This window comes from Astyanax mexicanus, chromosome 13 (assembly GCF_023375975.1).
Source record: "Astyanax mexicanus isolate ESR-SI-001 chromosome 13, AstMex3_surface, whole genome shotgun sequence".
Taxonomy (NCBI): Eukaryota; Metazoa; Chordata; class Actinopteri; order Characiformes; family Acestrorhamphidae; genus Astyanax; species Astyanax mexicanus.
The window spans coordinates 44,153,875-44,172,571 of NC_064420.1; the positions used below are offsets into that span (position 1 = coordinate 44,153,875).

The 18,697-nt window shown below is 36.6% G+C and overlaps 1 protein-coding gene across 1 annotated transcript; it reads right to left on the reverse strand.

The window, feature by feature from the left end:
- Window positions 1-49: 49 nt before the first annotated feature.
- On the reverse strand, window positions 50-18,212 carry slc2a12 (solute carrier family 2 member 12). The gene is made up of 6 exons (XM_049462775.1): window positions 18,053-18,212; window positions 15,961-16,084; window positions 8,671-10,077; window positions 6,788-6,910; window positions 1,432-1,564; window positions 50-503 (listed from the first exon to the last, which is right to left on the reverse strand). The coding sequence occupies exons 2-6, from the start codon at window positions 16,073-16,075 to the stop codon at window positions 410-412; spliced, it is 1,872 nt and encodes a 623-aa protein (XP_049318732.1). The 5' UTR covers window positions 16,076-16,084; window positions 18,053-18,212; the 3' UTR covers window positions 50-409.
- Between the last annotated feature and the right edge of the window lie 485 nt (window positions 18,213-18,697).

The following is an 18,697-nucleotide window of genomic DNA, read 5'->3' on the forward strand; positions in this document are numbered from 1 at the left end:
TTTGTTCACACTGTGTGACAGTTACAAAAAAAAAATCATGACACAGAAGAGAATTTAAAAAGTGTATTGAAAAACAATCTTAAAACTTAAAAGACATAGTAAAAGACAAAAATCTCTCTTTTTTTTAAATCCAGGCTTTACAGATGTCTTAAAATCTGCATCCGTACCAAAACTACTCTACACATTTCCATAGCATTCATTTTTAAACAATCAAGGTGCTTAAAAAAGATTAAGACAACAAACACTTGCATATTAAACTCATTTCTGTGCTGTATCTCAGTTCATGTGTCAGAAACAGATAATACTCTCTCCAATCTCTCCAATCTCTAACAATCAACATCTCTCCCTCACTCTCTCTCTCTCTCTCTCTCTCTCTCTCTCTCACTCTCTCTCTTTCTTGAGTGCAGGGTCAGACCGCTGATAGGGACTTCTCCTCCTGGGTTGGGTCAGATTTGGGCTTCTTTCGCCACGGGTGGCAAAAAAATGTGCCGTCTAAGTGGTTCCTGTAAAACAAGTCAGTCAGGTCAGGAACACACACACTAAATACATACATATATATACATTATATGGACACCTGCTTTTTCTTAGTTTCTTCTAAAATAATATGTGAAATTGGATGACCACAAGCACCAATATCAGACAAAAATTCATATATCTGTCTAAATTCATTTTGCAATCCAAAATGCAAAATTAATTCAGTGGAAATGAATGAATATTAAATAGATATTTTTAACAACAGCTGGAATTTATGTATTTCCACTGAATTGATTTAGAAATCTGTTAACCTATCTTAAATAATCTTTTGTGCTCGTCAGTCAAATTATCATGCCATAATTTCAGGACAGTGGCACCAAAGATCTACCCAAAGGTACTGTGTGTATAAACAGTGTTTTAATAAAATATCTGTGCACTTTTAAATGTGCACAGTGTCTCGTTTTAAATGTCAGGGCCTCAGAATTCTACCACAGAAGTGTGAAGCTAATTGAAGCTTGTGATTTCTTTGCGTGGGCAGCTCTATACTAAAAGCTCTGTATTTCAGAATGCTGGGGGTAAATGGAGTGGAGCTATTTGAGAAAGGTTCGTACTCATTATCATGTTTTACTACAACCCAAGTCCATTTCACACTGAATTTCTTTTTTAAGCAAATTAGCTTAATGATTTGCATTGACCTTCAGCCAAAGTTGCATTAAAATAAACAAAACTATTTAATTTAAAGAGTATTTTATTTTTAATGATTTATAATCATTTATATGGAGACTTTGACCATGAAACAATGCTTTATATCCAACACTGGATACAGATTCATTCTAATTTAAATTTAAAGGGTTCCACCCATCATGGAGAAACCAGACTAAGTGAAAGCAGCTCAGAGGGGTGTAAGCAGTGTTAAGCATAATTGTGTAATGTGTGTGTGTGTGTGTGTTTGCTCACTTCATGGCGAGCTCTTTGGAGATCTGCTCCAGCGATCGTCCCTTTGTTTCTGGCACAAACACCATCACGAACATCAGCAGCAGGAAGCTCATAGCAGCGTATGAGAAGATCACACTGGGCAGCCCAATCCTCTCTGTAAACACAAAAAACAATATATAACATTACTGTGCATTCCTGCTGCCCTGGTTCTGGAATTCCCACCTGTAATAACAGCCTTTTTTCTCTTATTATAGCTGAATTTTACATATTGTGGAGAACTGTATAATCTGAATCACTACCTTTCACACTTCTAAACACGTGGCTTTTTATAGGGATTCCCATTAATCAAGTCACTTTTCAGGAACTTGTTGGCAGAACTTCAGTGCCTTACGTAAGGAGTGGAGTGTCTGGAGGGCATTCTGCACATGGGCTTCTTTTAGGGCTTCACACACAAACACTCCCCACTGTTCACATATCCTGTACATAATGCCCAGTTAAAAGTGCTGCATCTTGCCATTATTAATGTTTATCTTCACTTTAACTTCAGCCTCATCTTCTATACTTTCTATATGAATTGTATACGAATATTTAACTTTTTTTTATCTACAGAAAGTGTCTTATTACGTTGGCAGATGTTTATGCTTGTTTTAAATCATTTGATCCAACACCAGCAGATAACGTCTCTCCAAACCATCACTGATTGTAGAAACTTTACACTAGAATTTAAGCAGTTTGGACTGTGTGTCTCTCCACTCTTCCTCCAGACTCTGCTCCCTTGATGTACAAATGAAATGTAAAGTTTACTGATGATCAGTGATGGTTTGGAGAGACATGTCTGTCATCTGCTGGTGTTGATCCACTGTGTTTTATTATCAAGTCTAAAGTCAGTGCAGTTTTGTTTTCCTGCACAATCTTAAAGCACGTCATGCTTCCCTCTGCTACTGACAACTTTTATGGAGATGAGGATTTCATTTTCCAGCAGGACTTGGCACACTGCCCACACTGCCAAAATACCAACTGGTCTATAATATTCTAATTTTCTGAGACTGATTTTTGGGTTTCTATGGGCTGTAAGCCATAAATATTCATCAACAATAAAGTAAATAAACGCTTAAAATAGATTACTCTGTGTAATGTATCTATATAATATATGAGTTTCACATTTTGAACTGAATTACTGAAATAAAGTAACTTTTCAATGATATTCTACTGTTTTGAGATGCACTAGTGCATGCCAAAGCACCACCTTTAGGTTCTAATGTTTTAAACTGCTTCTAAACCAAAGAGCCAAAATAATAATAATGCAAACTACATTCCCAAAAACAGCCTGCAGGAACATGTTTACTTATGTTCACCAATTGGTCTTATATAATATTCTAATTTTCTGAGATGCTGATTTTTGGGTTTTCATTGACTGCAACAATAAATAATCAGCAATAAAAGATATAAACGCTTAAAATAGATTACTCTGAAATAAAGTAACTTTTTAATGATATTCTGTGTATTTGCACTTTTTGTATGGCTGGCATCATATACCCTCTTTATATGCACATCAACTGGTGTTCATTGTCTACTGTGTTCAACGGCACTGTTCATCTCCATTACACACTACTGACTGAACTTTTGTGTTTTTAGACTTTATATATTTTATTGGTACCACTTTAAAATAAGACTACCTTTATAAAGGGTTTATAAATGGTTTACAATTAGTTTATTAATGGTTACTAATTAGGTTGTAAATGCCTTAAAAATCATTAATAATCAGTTATAACACATACATAGAAAGGGCAACAATATAGATGGTTGTGTGTTCACTGTTTGGCAAACAACAGGTCATTGTTGCCCTTTCTACGCATGTGTTATAACTGATTATTAATGATTTTTAAGGCATTTACAACCTAACTAGTAACCATTAATAAACTAAGTGTAAACCATTTATAAACCCTTTATAAAGGTATTCTTATTATAAAGTGGTACCCTTTTATTGTATTTGTATTTTTTTCTATCTATCTATCTATCTATCTATCTATCTATCTATCTATCTATCTATCTATCTATCTATCTATCTATCTATCTATTCTGATTTTTAAATGTACTAGTATGTAGATATTTAGAATACATTAAAGAGGATTTTGCTTGCTAAGATATTATTCTTTGCAAACCAGCTCTGCTGATATCTGTACACTAATTCAGCTGATTTGAAATATTTAATATTTAATATTTAATACAGGATTAATGAACCAGAGAGCACGTGCTTACTTACACTCAGAACCAGCCAACCCGAGCCTGGTCTGTTCTCTTTCTGCAGGGTTTTAACCCACAGCACGTTTCACCACTACACACTACACATTTCATGTGTTTTTTTCTCAGACAGCTGCTCTCAGCAGACTCCTCTATCACTCAGCAGCAGGTTAGTAATACCTGGATGAGCCAGTAACATTATAGCTCACATGAACTCTTATGAAAACTATTACCTAACAGACAGACAGTGTTGATTCATGTTATTTAAGGGGTTGCGTAATCTTTCATACAGGACTCCTCTCAAAACATCCCACAGGTCACATGCTCATCATGTGCTAATGATTGATACTGGCTCAATTCCTTTATTTCCTTTTAATTCTTCAGGTCAACAACTGCTCCTCTGCTCACCTCACATGTTCATAACATTATTATGTAAATCACATTAAATATTTAAGGTATTAAATGCTAATTAGTAACAGACAGAGTCAATCATTAGACCACTAAACTAGAGGCTTATTATTCAGAACTTACTACTGAAAACAGTTTAGTAAATTCTTTGAAACTATTAGACAAGTTGTGTAATGATGTAACATCACATTTTATGTCACTGTGAGGAAAAAAAAAAAAACTTTCCAAAAGCAGAGCACAGTTTGTTTGCAAGAGTACACTGAAAAAAAATGTTGAGTAAAATTTACTTTAAAAAAGTTTCACAACTTTCTGCATTTGCTTTTTTTTTAGTTATTTTTAATTTCAGATTAATTTTAAGTAACTTCAACTCGGTTTCAAGACTTAAATGTTACATAGAGTAAATAAGTGAACTGAACTTCAGTCAATCCTTTCTTTTACTTAACTTTACTTAATTTCTATATACAATGTTACCTCTTTACAATTACTTAATTTATACAATATTACTCAAATAATTTATGATACATTATATATTATAATTCCTGAAATCAAAAATGTGTTAGTTAAAACACATATATTACATTGTCTCAACACATGGATGGCATACATTCTTTTAAGTATACTTAACATGCCATCCATGTGTTGAGACAGTGAGACTTGGTCTGTTTACAAAATAAATAAATACATAAAATAAAATATAAAAAAACATATATTTGATTAATATTGTATGAATTAAGTAATTGTAATTAGGTAATATTGTATGCAGAAATTAAGTAAAGTTTACTAAAAGAAAGGATTGATTCAGCAAAAATAAATTAAGTAAAATTTAGTAAAAAAAAAGGATTGACTGAAGTTCAGTTCACTTATTTACTCTATGTAACATTAAAGTCTTGAAACCGAGTTGAAGTTACTTAAACTTATCTGAAATTAAATTTACTTAAAAAAGCAAATGCAGAAAGTTGCAAAAACTTTTTTTACAGTAAAATTTACTCATTTTTTTCCAGTGTATTAACTGGATCCTTCTTAGATTTGAAGGCTGTATTGCTAATTTAGCAGAAGAAGCATGTGTCTAAAATGCAGTGTAAAACAAGACCCGTGGGTTCTGTCACACATGTCTTGCTTGGTATTGATTTTTGAGACTTTTCAGTTTAGTCCAAACTGAAAGAGAAGCTATAAAATGTACTGCACTTTTTCTCAGTCTGTTTTATGAGGTAGAGTCAACTGGAATTCAGGCTTTCAGTTAACAGCTGTGCTGAACTCATCAAGAGTTAATTACTTGAATTTCTTGCCTCTTAATGTGTTTGAGAGCATCAGTTGTAAAGTTGTGAAGAGGTAGAGTTACAGGTATACAGTGAATAGCTTGATTTTAGTAATGTTCTAATCCAGATTATGAGAAGCAAGAACTACTTAACTAAATTTATTTAAGAAATGTCTATCTAAAAAATGTAAAGAACTTTGAAAGCATCCTCAAGTGCAGTTACTGCAAAGACCATCAAAAACATTACGATGAAACTGGCTCTCATCAGGACCACCCCATAAAAAGAAAAGCAAGAGTTTCCTCTGTTGTACAGAAAGAGTTCATCAGAGTTACCAGCCTCAGAAACCACAAGTTAACAGCTCCCCAGATAAGAGCATCTAAATGCTTCACAGAGTATTTTTGTTTGTTTAACACTTTTAAGTTGCTACATGATTCCTCATGTGTTTCTTCATAGTCTGGATCACTTACGTTTTCAAACTTTTGATTGGCACTGTACATCAGATTATGCTATTGATTCATGTATCTTCTGTAACTGTAGATTAACCCTTATTAATAAACAGAGAGAAAAGAAACTCAATCAGCTAATTTTAGCTCATTCTGCTGCAGGATATTATGTTTGACACAATGATAGTTATGAACTTTACCTTACCTATCGTTTATTTATTTATTTTTTTTTTTGTTATATAATGTTTCTTTTAGGGGTGGGCGATATGGCTATAAAATAATATCACGATATTTCAGGGTATTTTTGTGATAATGATATACTTGGCGATATAGGAAAACTAAAATAATTCATTCATTTCAGGAATATAGTATAATAGTTTAACAGCATAATCATAATGTGGCAAAATAAATAATATGGCATAAAATAATATAATGCAGCAAAAAATATTGCAGAATATTTAGCGCATGCATATAAACTGCAAACTAAAACAATTATACAATAAATACACCTAAAGCTTCACTGTAAATAATATACTACTTTTAAGACAGAACAGCCCTATTATCACAATATGGATTTTTAATATCATGATATTTCTGTGTCACGATATATTGTATATGATATAATATTGCCCACCCCTATTTTCTTTTATGATTTTTAAGGAAGTCATTTTAGATTACTTATTTGTAATACTGTATTTTTAAATCTTTGAAAAGTTCATAGAAAGTTCATAATTGTGACATCCATGTTTGTGTTATTTTTTTGTTTTTAAACTTGATTAACATTGTGAGGGTTGCAGGTATAAATTCCTGGCTCCTGTAAGTTATAAAGAATAACTTGAACCTGAACAGGTTCTGTTGTCTTTTATGGAATTATTAAATATCAGCCTACAATACAGAGTTTAAAAGGTTAATCACCAAAATTAGCAATAAATATCTTCATATCTATATCATTTACTAAGCAAAAGTGATAATTCTAATCCGTATCTCTGTGTACTTTGAGTCTGGACTGCTGCTGTGAATGGGTCTTACCTGTTAGTGAGAGGAAGGTCATGGATATGAGCAGATTCATGGCCCAGTTAAAGGCAGAAACCACAGAAACAGCTTTTCCTCTGATCCCAGTGGGAAAAATCTCACTCAGAACTACATAGACCACTGTAACACAGAGGAGATCACAATTACTCACACACACATAGAATAAAAGATGATAAAAAAAACTTATTATAGGACTAGTAATATCATTATTATGCACTGACTGAATGAATCAAGGCATTCAGATGGAATGTTAAGAATGTGAGGCCAGAATAATCAGATTTAGAGTAAAGTGCTGATATGTGGGTTAGCATTGTGGCGTGTTAAACCCACTGATCACTGGAGCCCACTGGCCAGGAATGTTTCAGACTGGCCTAGTGCTTTCTGTTCTGTTGTAGGGCTGCACGATATTGGCAAAAAATTACATTGCAAATGTTCTTTTTTAGATGATATATATATCGCGATATTAAACAATGCAGGGCCCATTGTCAGCGCCGAGCACTCAAAACCCAAGGAAAACAGCGAAACAACAGTAATCGGCCCTTTAATCAGACATTTAAATGGCTTTTAAAAGATAAATAATGGCATTTTTCTTGGATTAAAAGTGTGAATTCAGCTGCAACTGGAAATATCTGCACTGCAAAACTGTGCTAGTCTGAGGTGCACAGCTTTCGACACGTGGACACGTTTACAAGCACGTGCCCAACCATGTGGATGAAGGCCATGCGGTTACCTCGTGTTTACTCCTGACCCCGCCCCTTGTGCTTCTCAGGCAGCAGCAGCCTGTCACTCACACAGACACAGAGACAGCGCTGTGTATCTACTACTTCTTGTATTAAGAATCAAAACATTGCAACATGACTAGTTTGATTTAATTGCACAACCTGCGATCTTGCACAACCTGCGATGTGACTATTGCGCATGAGCACATCGCGATGACGATGCCTAAACAATATATGGTGCAGCCCTGTTCTGTTGGATTCTCAGTTCATTATATGAACCTCAGCACATGGTGAGAGGTATGCTGGTAGGCCTGTGTTTTCTAGGAAATAGATAACAGGGTGGTATGACATCTCTGTTCAAGCACTTAATAGATCACAAGACAAAATACCCAGGATTTAGTTAGAAAAAGGTCTGTTTTAAGATAATCATGGTGCTGTGAAGTACAGTAAACAATAATTCTGCATTTATACTGTTTATACTGTCACGGCTTTCTGGGAAATGATTTAATCACTGATTTTACAGTGTAAATGATAATGTTTTCTGGGCTAAAACTACCAGCTTGTGTTCTAATGTCTTAATAATAGTTGTTTTGTGGGATTCACCAGTTAGGAGCAACTAAACACCCATGCTGGGACAGTCTTGCATACTATATTCAGCTTTCATGCCTCAAGCCACAAGTAAAGACAGTCAAGAAGTGGTAAAAAGCATTTTTTTACACAATTTGTTCCCCATATTTCTTTAGCTGAGGCACACAGTCACAGTCCAAATACTACAATTAAATATTTACCCAAACTCATTCATCCACAGATACAATGGGTTATTGATTGGCCTTTTTTGGCCAGAGTTTTTGAGCAAAAGCTGTGAATAGTCTATGTAAGGACCAGTTAGGTAAAAAAAAAAAAAAAACGAAAACAAGTTTCTCAGGAGACCTTTCACACAGTATTATGTGTGAAAGGTCTCCTGAGAAACTTGTTTTCGTTTTTTTTTTTTTTTTTTTTTTTTTTACCTAACTGGTCCTTACATAGACTATTCACAGCTTTAAACTCTCTTTTTTTTAATTAACAGGTTAAATAAACAGTTTGCAATATCAATATATTGTCCCACCCCTAGTGTAAATGTACAGTGGTTGTGAACTGCAGTGTTACTGGTGTGACTCTTACTTGGTCCCAGGCCGAAGGAGAATCCAGCCACGTAGACTAGAAGACTGACCAGGGAGATCCACTTCAGCGAGGGGGAAACCTCACCCACTGACATGGATTCTAGTGCAATTTCAGCTCCTACAGTCCCAACATGCTCTGCTGGTATCTCAAAGTTCCTCACTACTACACTACGGTCCTTTGTAGAGTTGAATCCCTGGTGTACCTGAGTGTTGTTGAAGGGAATTGAAGGGACGGGGCTTGTTCTACTGTGTGAGTTATTCAGTTTGGACTGAAGGTGTGCATGATGATACAAGCCCTGAGGCAGGTCTGTGTGAAAGTCACTCTCGAACCCTTTGACCATTGAGGTATTGTTGAGTTGGACTGGGCTTTGGCACAAGCTGGAGACGTGGGTTTGGCTGTGCAAGGTGACGGCACCTAGCGTTGCCGTAGACAGCGTCATTACCACGGCTCCCAGGCACAGGAAGGCTTTAGGCCCAACTCTGTCCACCAATAGTATCGCAGGAATGGTCCCGCCAACTTTAACCAAACCCAACCCAGTAGAGGCCAGGGTTGCCGCCTCGTTGGAATGGAAGCCCACGCTGCGAAGCACTGTAGAGGCGTAGGCTAGCAAGTTGGGCTGTCCTGTTGCCTGCTGAAGAAACACCAAAGCCAAACCCACGCATAGCCTCCTGCGCATGTTGTCACGTGAGCGGAAGAGGTCTAGAAATCCCTGCTGATTTTCAGCCCCCAGAGCGACCCTGATAGTCCGCAGTTCTTCCTCAACAATGTCAGCATTGGTAGCTCCTCGAAGGCGAGCCAATGTGGCCCAGGCTTCTTTCTCTCTCCTCTGGGTGATCAGAAATCGAGGGCTCTGGGGAAGCAGCGGCATTACACAGATCTGAAGAAATGCAGGTACCAACACCGCACTCAAGGTGAACCTCCAGCCACCCTCTACGCCTGCAAACGCCCAGCTCAGCCCGAACCCCAGCAGCACTCCCAGGACCACCATCAGTTCATATACGCACACGCACCTCCCACGCCAGGCTGCAGGTGCCACCTCCGCTACATAAAGGCAAGAGGCTGTGCCCGAGAGAGCAACGGCCATCCCGACGAACGTCCGGCCGACCAGCAGCGCCCAGAAGGACGTCACGCACACGCTCAGCAGCGTTCCACAGGCGCACAGCACCGCTGTAAAGATGATTGAGAAGCGGCGGCCGTAACGATCCACGATAGAGCCGCCGACCACCGACAGGAGGAACGCTCCCAGCAGAAGAGCCCCCACGGCCTGCTCCTGCTGCGGGCACGACAGAGCCAGAACCTCCCTGAGCTGCAGCAGAGCTCCAGAGATCAGACCCAGCTCATATCCCAGCATCAGACCGCTGAGGGACGCCACGGACACGGCACACACCACCAGCATCGCACCCTGACCTGAAGAAAGAGAGAAAGAGTAATTAGTGTAGATTCATTAACGACAGTGGTGTAAAACAGGTTGGCAATAGGCAGCCCTGGCTGAAACATCTGATCTGTAAGGTTGTTTGATATATAATAAACGCTAATGAAAAAAAACAATAAAATGCTTCTCTGGCGAGCTTTGGTTTACATTTCTTCCCTGTCTCTCTCTATTGCGCTCGGCGTGACTTTTGTTTCCGCCCGTTCTCATTTTTCCGCCCGTTCATGGGCTCCTTATCTCTTTACACTTTTTTTCCCAGCTGTGTCCCAATGCACTAGCGTGAGGAGTGGAGTGTTTCGTTATTTATTTTTTCCTTTCTTCTTGGGTTTACCTGCTTTGAGATCAACTGTTCTGCAATCGGGTTCAACAACCATCCCATCCCATTACACTTCACTTCATATTTTTGTGGCCTGCCACGTAATGGTTTGGAAAATATCTGGCCAGTGGCCAAACTTAATTGACGACCCCTGGTGTAAAACAACAGAACAGCATAGGGCCCTCAATACAAAATATAAATTCTGAGTTATATCGTTTCAATTTAATTATTGATGCACAGCATCAAATATAGATAGTTTTAAAGCACTCTAAATTCCCTATAAATTACCCACAAATTTGTTTTATGAGTTAACACAAGTTAATGCTTCATTGCTTCATGTGGTGGGGCTAATCAAATGAATTGGGTAAACCTGCGATGGTTGGTTTGGCACAGTGGATGCACCACTCCCTACCAGTAAGCTACCACATCATGTTTGGGATTTGGTTCAATTCCTTGTCTGGGTGACTATGCTGCACCAATCAGAGCCCTGGGGCAAGACTCCTAACACTACATTGGCCCACCTCTGTAACAGAAATAAGTTGCTCTAAATGAAAAAAAAAAAAATATATATATATATAATGGTTGTTAAACTTCTAAACTACTCCTAATAAATCCATGATTCCTGGTATTTGCTTTTTTATGAGTATTTTATCCTCTTCAGTAATGCAGATATCGTCAAGTATCATTGATATCATAGTCAAAGTATTGTGATAATATCGTATTGTAAAATGCCCTGTGTCTGATCCACTTATACACGTATACTAGCACACCACCACCATGCAGAATGACCCACCACCCAAATAATCTCTGTTCCGTGGTTGTCTATCCTGTGGGGTTCTGAGCACTAAAGAACAGGGTGGTGTATGCAAAGAAACAGATATAGGACTACGGTCTATAATAATAGAACTACAAAGTGTCCTATATGATCAGTGGAGCTGATATAATGTATAATATATGTGGAAAAAGGAGGTGGTCTTAATTTTATGCAAGTGGACTAGCCTTTTTGCTTTTCTAAACCTCTGTGTTGATATAACTAAAGTGAGATCCAACTGTTTTATAGCTCCAATCTGCTCTATTCTGGTCTAATATCCTTGACATTTCTATGCAAGTGATTATGTCATTATCATACAGTGAGCAGGTCTCTGCTGATGGCGCTCTGGAAATGGTAATGCAATCAGGGGTGAAGAATGACTACATGCTATATAACACACTCAGCCAGCAGCATGATTATCAAATAATGAAGCTGGTGCATATCACTGGGAGCCTCATAAATCGATTAGTTAGCGATTATTATTAATTACACACTATTAAGGATATAATAATTACTGGTGGGTGGTTCTTGTACTGTTCTGTGCACTTTTGACCTCCTGTTTTGTTCCATGCAGTAGAAGATTAGCCTGCATCAGCAGCCACTGTAAAGTATTATGTATGCTCTGTTCTTTATTGTTCTATTTTTTTTGTAACTGTAACACACATGTAGTTTAAACACATGTCCAAAGTAATTTGTTCAGATTTTTCATCTGCTTTAATAGTGTATTTTGTTCAGCTAATTTTTACTATATACACTTTTCAAATTTCATTGTGAGCAACAGTACAGGTGCATCTCAAAAAATCGGAATGTCAATAATTATTCAGTTCCTGCTGGAAAATAAAATCCGCATCTTCATAAAAGTAGTCAGCAAAGGGAAGCGTGAAGTGTTGTAAGATTTTCCAGGAAAATACTACACTGATCTTGACATAATCTTGATATTATACAGTGTACCAACACCAGCAGATGACATGACTCTCCAAACCATCACTGATCATCAGTAAATTTTGCATTTCATTTGTAAATCAAGGGATCAGAGTCTGGAGGAAGAGTGGAGAGACACGTAGTCCAAACTGCTTGAGGTCTAGTGTGAAGTTTCCACCAATCAGTGATGGTTTGGAGAGACATGTCATCTGCTGGTGACATGGCTGGTGACATTGCTCAGTAAACAGGATATATTGTGTGATAAAAATTATGATAAATAGTAGTGCTGTGTGATATGATGATAAATATCGTGGGAACGATAGAAAAGTGTCTATCGTTCTACTTACCTTCTATCCTCCCTATCGTTTCTACAGTAATTTCATCAATTATTCATGCAAATATATGAGTAGGCTACAATGAAATGTATTGGCATGGTCACTTTGCATAAACTCGGTTTATATTAGAGATAATAAAGTAGTATTTGCAAAAAAAGCTTCATAATGTAGTTTTGCGACATGACGCTGCTTTACGTTATTTGACAGATACTTTAAAAAATGTTAATTGAGTTTATTCTGATAACTCAATTTAAATACCTGTATAAGTTTGAAAAAAGAGCTACTGCATCTACCTCATCTGTTTTTTTATTTGATACATATATATTTCTGCACTAAAATGTAGTAATTCTCATTTGTGAAAGTTTGGTTTAATGTCACTTTGAAATAAAGTTGGAAAAAAGTAAGCAATCATTTAATTAGGCATATTTTTCTAAGAATTACTGAAAACATAATCAAATGTGGTATATCAATATATATATATATATATATATATATATATATATATATATATATATATATATATATATATATACATTTGAACATTATATATATTGTTATTGTGATATAAAAAATCCAATATCGCGATATAAAAAACTCCATATTGTGATATATGATTTTTCCCATATCGCCCAGCACTAATAAATATAATAAATAAAATATAACTGTATATCTGTGTTTGTCTTTATCATTACATAGTATCATGTGCTCCCTGAACCAAAGCGAGTGATTTTTTATTAACAGGAATGAGTTCCGAGTGTTGGGGTCAGAGAGTGACCAGTTTCATAACAGCAGATCAGGAGTAAATTATTAATGTATAAATGTTTTTTTTTTACCTGGAGACAGGCTAGCGTAGCAAATGGCTAATATTTACCAGAGATAAAGGCAAGAAAACAAAATACGTCATCACGACTCTGTACTACAGTGTTTACTTCCTTTCAGCAAAAACACAGGAAATGTGCAGGAAAATTGTGCTGACATTTATAATTCAGGCTAATTCAATATAAAAAATAATAATAAATCGGTTATACGTGAAGATTAGATTTAGGCTTTTTACTTTACGTTCATATATTGTAGTCTCTCAACGTTTCAGTGGGTCCCTAAGAGACTAGTGCAATAAATATATATAAAAAAAACATAAATTCTAAACAAAGATTTGCTGTATTTATTCAATGTGCATACACTAGGTGGAAAAATGTATTGAGACCTCTCATTCAGTGTTTTGTCTAAAATCAAATGTATGAACATTGTGAACACTGTGCATGGCAACATTTCCCTTTCTTTACTCTCACAATTGCATTACAGTTATAATGGACCCTAAAATAGATCCCTGTGGGACTCCACAATATGTGATCAATGGTTTACAGTGATTCATAAAAGTTTTTGCATTTGCATTAATAAATAAATCATAAACATATAGCATATCGAGAATAAGAGTTTATCCAGCTGTTGATTTGGGAGCACTGCTGTGAGGATTTGATGATTTTGTATTCAGTAAGAACATTGTTAGAAGTATCAGGATACTACAGGATGATCAGCACCATACCTCATCCCCAACTCATCTTAAAAGTACTGAATGGAGCACCATTATTCCAGGGAACACAGTTACACTGCTCAATACTGATAATTTGACTATTATATGATTATGAGTTGCTTAAAAAAATCTAAATCACAGCAATATTTTGTGATTAATCATGATTAAAATAATTTCTGTATGCATGTACAAGGTTAGTATGTATGGGTTGGAGTCTAAACCTTGGCTGGTGAGCAAACACACAGTTTCAGCCCAACACTTCTGCACACAGACAAGACAAAAGAACCTGCAGTTCCAGATCAGCTCCCATCTCACACCACTTTACAGCTAATTCACACACAACAGTTTGTGTTTTTTCTAACCAGAACTCCCATTCTATAACTTTTAAATGTTCATTTGTGAAACGATGTCTTTGATACCATCAAACAGATTCATTACATGTCTGCATCCTTTTATAAATAATAAATATAATGCTTGTATTTTGAAAAGTCTATTAGTTAATTATAAGTGCATTTGCTGCATTACAGACATTTATAAACATGCTCACGAGATGAGACACGATATTGGGTTTATGAGAACGAGATGAGCCGAGATTTATATAGAATATATACACACATATACAGCTCTGAAAAAAATTAAGAGACCACTTGAGTTTCTGAATCAGTTTCTCTGATTTTGCTATTTATAGATTCATGTTTGAGTAAAATGAACATTGTTGTTTTATTCTATAAACTACAGACAACATTTCTCCCAAATTCCAAATAAAATATCGTTATTTAGAGCATTTATTTGCAGAAAATGAGAAATAGCTGAAATAACAAAAAAGATGCAGAGCTTTCAGACCTCAAATAATGCAAAAAAAAAAACAAGTTCATATTTATAAAGTTTTAAGAGTTCAGAAATAAATATTTGGTGGAATAACCCTGGTTTTTAATCACAGTTTTCATGCATCTTGGCATGTTCTCCTCCACCAGTCTTACACACTGCTTTTGGATAACTTTATGCCTGCACTCCTGGTGCAAAAATTCAGGCAGTTCAGCTTGGTTTAATTACAATATATATCTTTTTTTTTTCAAAGTTAAAATATATGATTGGAAATATTTTATTTGACTGAAACGCTCAAATGCAAAAGTGCAGGTGCATTTTTCTATATTTTGTAAGTAACCTTCTTGTATTGGATGTCAATCAATTTTTGCTTTGATTTGGAATTATGTATGATTTATCATTTGCAGTAAAAGACAACAGTATTCAGGTACTGCAGCTGATTTAACTATAAACCCAATAACTTCTCTCCTGTTTGATCTCATGTGAGTCTCTTTAGACCTTACAACTATTGTCAGAATCCTCCCCAATACAGACCTGGCAACCTATGACCAAATACCTATGGTTTATGGCTCTGCATCGTGTCAATGCGTTGCTGCCCAAAATGATCAAACATTTGTTTTGGTTACCTGTACGTAAGTCTCACAAAACCCATTTATTACCTGATGAGAAATATTGTGCCGATTTAATCTCGTGAGATTTTGTCGAACCTCTAATTATTAATAATTTGTAATGAGTTATAACTGCATTTATAATACTATACCTCCACAGAAAGTGTAACAGAACTGATTTATGGAAGATTCCACCTGAACTTAAATAGACAACAAGCTGAGAAATCTAAAAGGCTCCTCTAAAAATACTCCTGTACTCTCTGGAACCTCTACAGGTACTTGATTAAACTGGTTTAACAGTAAACAATAGCAGACCCACCCCACCCCTCAGCACTCTGGCTTAATACGCATTACAAATAACTGTCCTGCTTTTCTACATTCCAGACTAAAACATCACAAAACAAATATTTTATTTAAATCCACAGCCAATGCTCACCCACTGACTGAAGCTGCTGGACCTCGGTAAGACGTGGAATTTAATCTACAGGTAAGTGAAGGTGGGAGAGTTATCTACCTGAGGGAGCAGGTGAGCTTTTCTCAGGCTGCTGCGTCTGCTCATCCTGCTTCTGCAGTGCTGTCCTGGTCTGGAGCTCAGAGGTCATCCTGTCGGTTTCTGCTGGAGCAGCCATCGCCTGCAGCTGCAGGTGCAAGGAGTTAAGAGGAAAATGCACAGAGAGGTCAGCGCTCAGAGAATGCAGAGTAACCGGGCTTAAGAAGATGGGCTTTCCCGCTCTGATGTCACACTTGCTTTTTTACTACTCATGTTTATTAATTATTAATAGCATTTTGCATAACCCTGACAGTTGGCTCAGACATGCCGCTCAGCAGCAGTTCGCTCCTCCTGCTGTACGCAGTGCACCAAACAGAAATGCAGCAATATTTCATAGAAAAAAATCACAGTTTCAGACAAGAAAAGACAGTTGTTTGTTTGTTTGTTTGTTTAAAATGAATATTTTTCTTTGCTATAAAACTGATATTCATAAAAGCTTCATATATTCATATTTATATTCATCACACCTATTATTTTTGCATGTAATATACTATACTGGAATATACTGCAATATTATACAGAAATGTTAATTATTGTCATATAGCCAAGAATATTGTTATCACAAATTTATACTGAAATATCATGCTATTATTATACAGCCATATCACCCACTCCTATACTCTATGCCACAGTTTGCATGATTCCAGCTCTCCAACCCTGGTTGAAGATATATTTTGGCTTAAATCCAGAGCTTAGTCTATCTAAAACCAGCAACTAGCTAAAGCTGGTATTGAGCTGGATTTTAGCAGGGTATAATAACCAATTTAAAAAGGTTTTTCTGACTCCATATGTCTCTCTTCAGCTGGACATTTCACACCAAGTCACTTAAGTCATCTTAGTCACTTAATAGAGTTGGAATGTTGGTATAATTCCATGTTAATAGTGTAGGAAATGTGCATGTGATTTGTCTAGTTTTGTTTTTACTGCATTTTCTTTTAGTTAGATCTATTTACTTTCATGTTTGTTTTATCTACTGGTGCATCTCAAAAAAATAGAATATCATTGAAAAAATTACTTTATTTCAGTAATTTAGTTTAAAATATATATATACTCATATATGATATAGATATCCAAACCATCACTGATTGTGGAAACTTAGCTTGGACTGTGTGTCTCCTCACTCTTCATCACTCTTCCTCCAGACTCCTGGAACCTTGGTACCTTGTTTTTTTTAATGAAATGCAAAATTTACTGATGGTCAGTGATGGTTTGGAGAAAAATGTCATCTGCTGCTGTTGATCCACTGTATCAAGTCTATATCAAGTCTAAAGTCAGTTTAGTGTTTTCCCAGAAAAATCTTACAGCACTTCTTGCTTTCCTTGGCTGAGAACTTTTATGGAAATGCAGATTTCATTTTCCAGCAGGATGTGGCACACTGCCCACACTGAGTGGTGCCAAAAGTATGAATTGGTCTTTTTATTGGCTGTAAGCCATAATCATCAACAATAAAGTAAATAAACGCTTAAAATAGATCACTCTGTGTGTGTAGTACATCTATATAATATATGCGTTTCACATTTTGAACTGGATTACTGAAATAAAGTAACTTTTCAATGATATTCTAATGTTTTGAGATGCACTAGTACATGACAAAACATTGTCATTAAGTTCTTATGTATCAAACTACTTCTAAAGCCAGGAGTCAAACTAATACTGCACACTTCGTTCCTCAACAGCCTGCAGGAACATGTTTACTTAAAAAGGAGCTCTGGGCGACTGGGAGAACCCACCACAACAAACTGTCCTCAAGGTCACTCCAGCTGAGCATGACAGCCAAAAAAACAGCAACCAAACAAGTGTGTCCACCACTCTACACACTGCCACCCTGTGCACTACTACTACTACACACACTGCACTGTAGTGTGAGTTCACTACTGGCCTACTACTGGTGTGAGTGTGAGTTTCTGAAGGCATGCGGCTCCATACTTAAGCTCCAATATCCTCAGAAACTGCAGGACCACCCATTCAAGGAAGTCCCTCAAGGACTCATAAAAAAAAAAAAAAAAACTCCAGCACCGGAAGCACTGGCAGCTGAAGCTAGTTAACTACCACTTACCTGTCACCTGTGTGCGCGCGCGTTCGGGTCACCTGGGTCCCCAGCTCGCGCTTTATGAGATCATTGCTGTGGTGGGAGCCTCGTTCTTTCTTCCACAGTCTCGGAGCAGCACACACACACACACACACACACACACACACACACACACACACACACACTCTCACACTCCTGCTGTTCTGCAGCTTCGTGCCTTGTTTTGGACTGCTGGCTCCTCTAAGCCCCGCCCACTCCAGCAGGAGAAAAAAACAGCAGAGCCCCAAGTTATCCACGAGCACACAGGAAGCAACGCTAAAAAAAAGAAGTTTTATTAATAATTAATTATTAATATTATAAATTAATCTTAATTAACGCCACTTGGGACATAATAAACTCAGCCACACAGAACCTGGAACGTTGTAGAGACGTTTTCTGTGAGTTCATTTAACTAGAGTTCCTTACTAGAAGTGTATACCAAATTAACAACAAAACTATGTTCTTAGAACGTCCCCCCTACGTCATATTTTAGTTGTGGGAGCGTTTTCTACTAGGAATGTTTGTCTAACACGTTTAGAATGTTATATATTGTTATTGTGGAAATGTGTGTATAACACTATTAGATTGTTACATTATTGTTATTGTGAAAATATATGTGTAACACTATTAGAA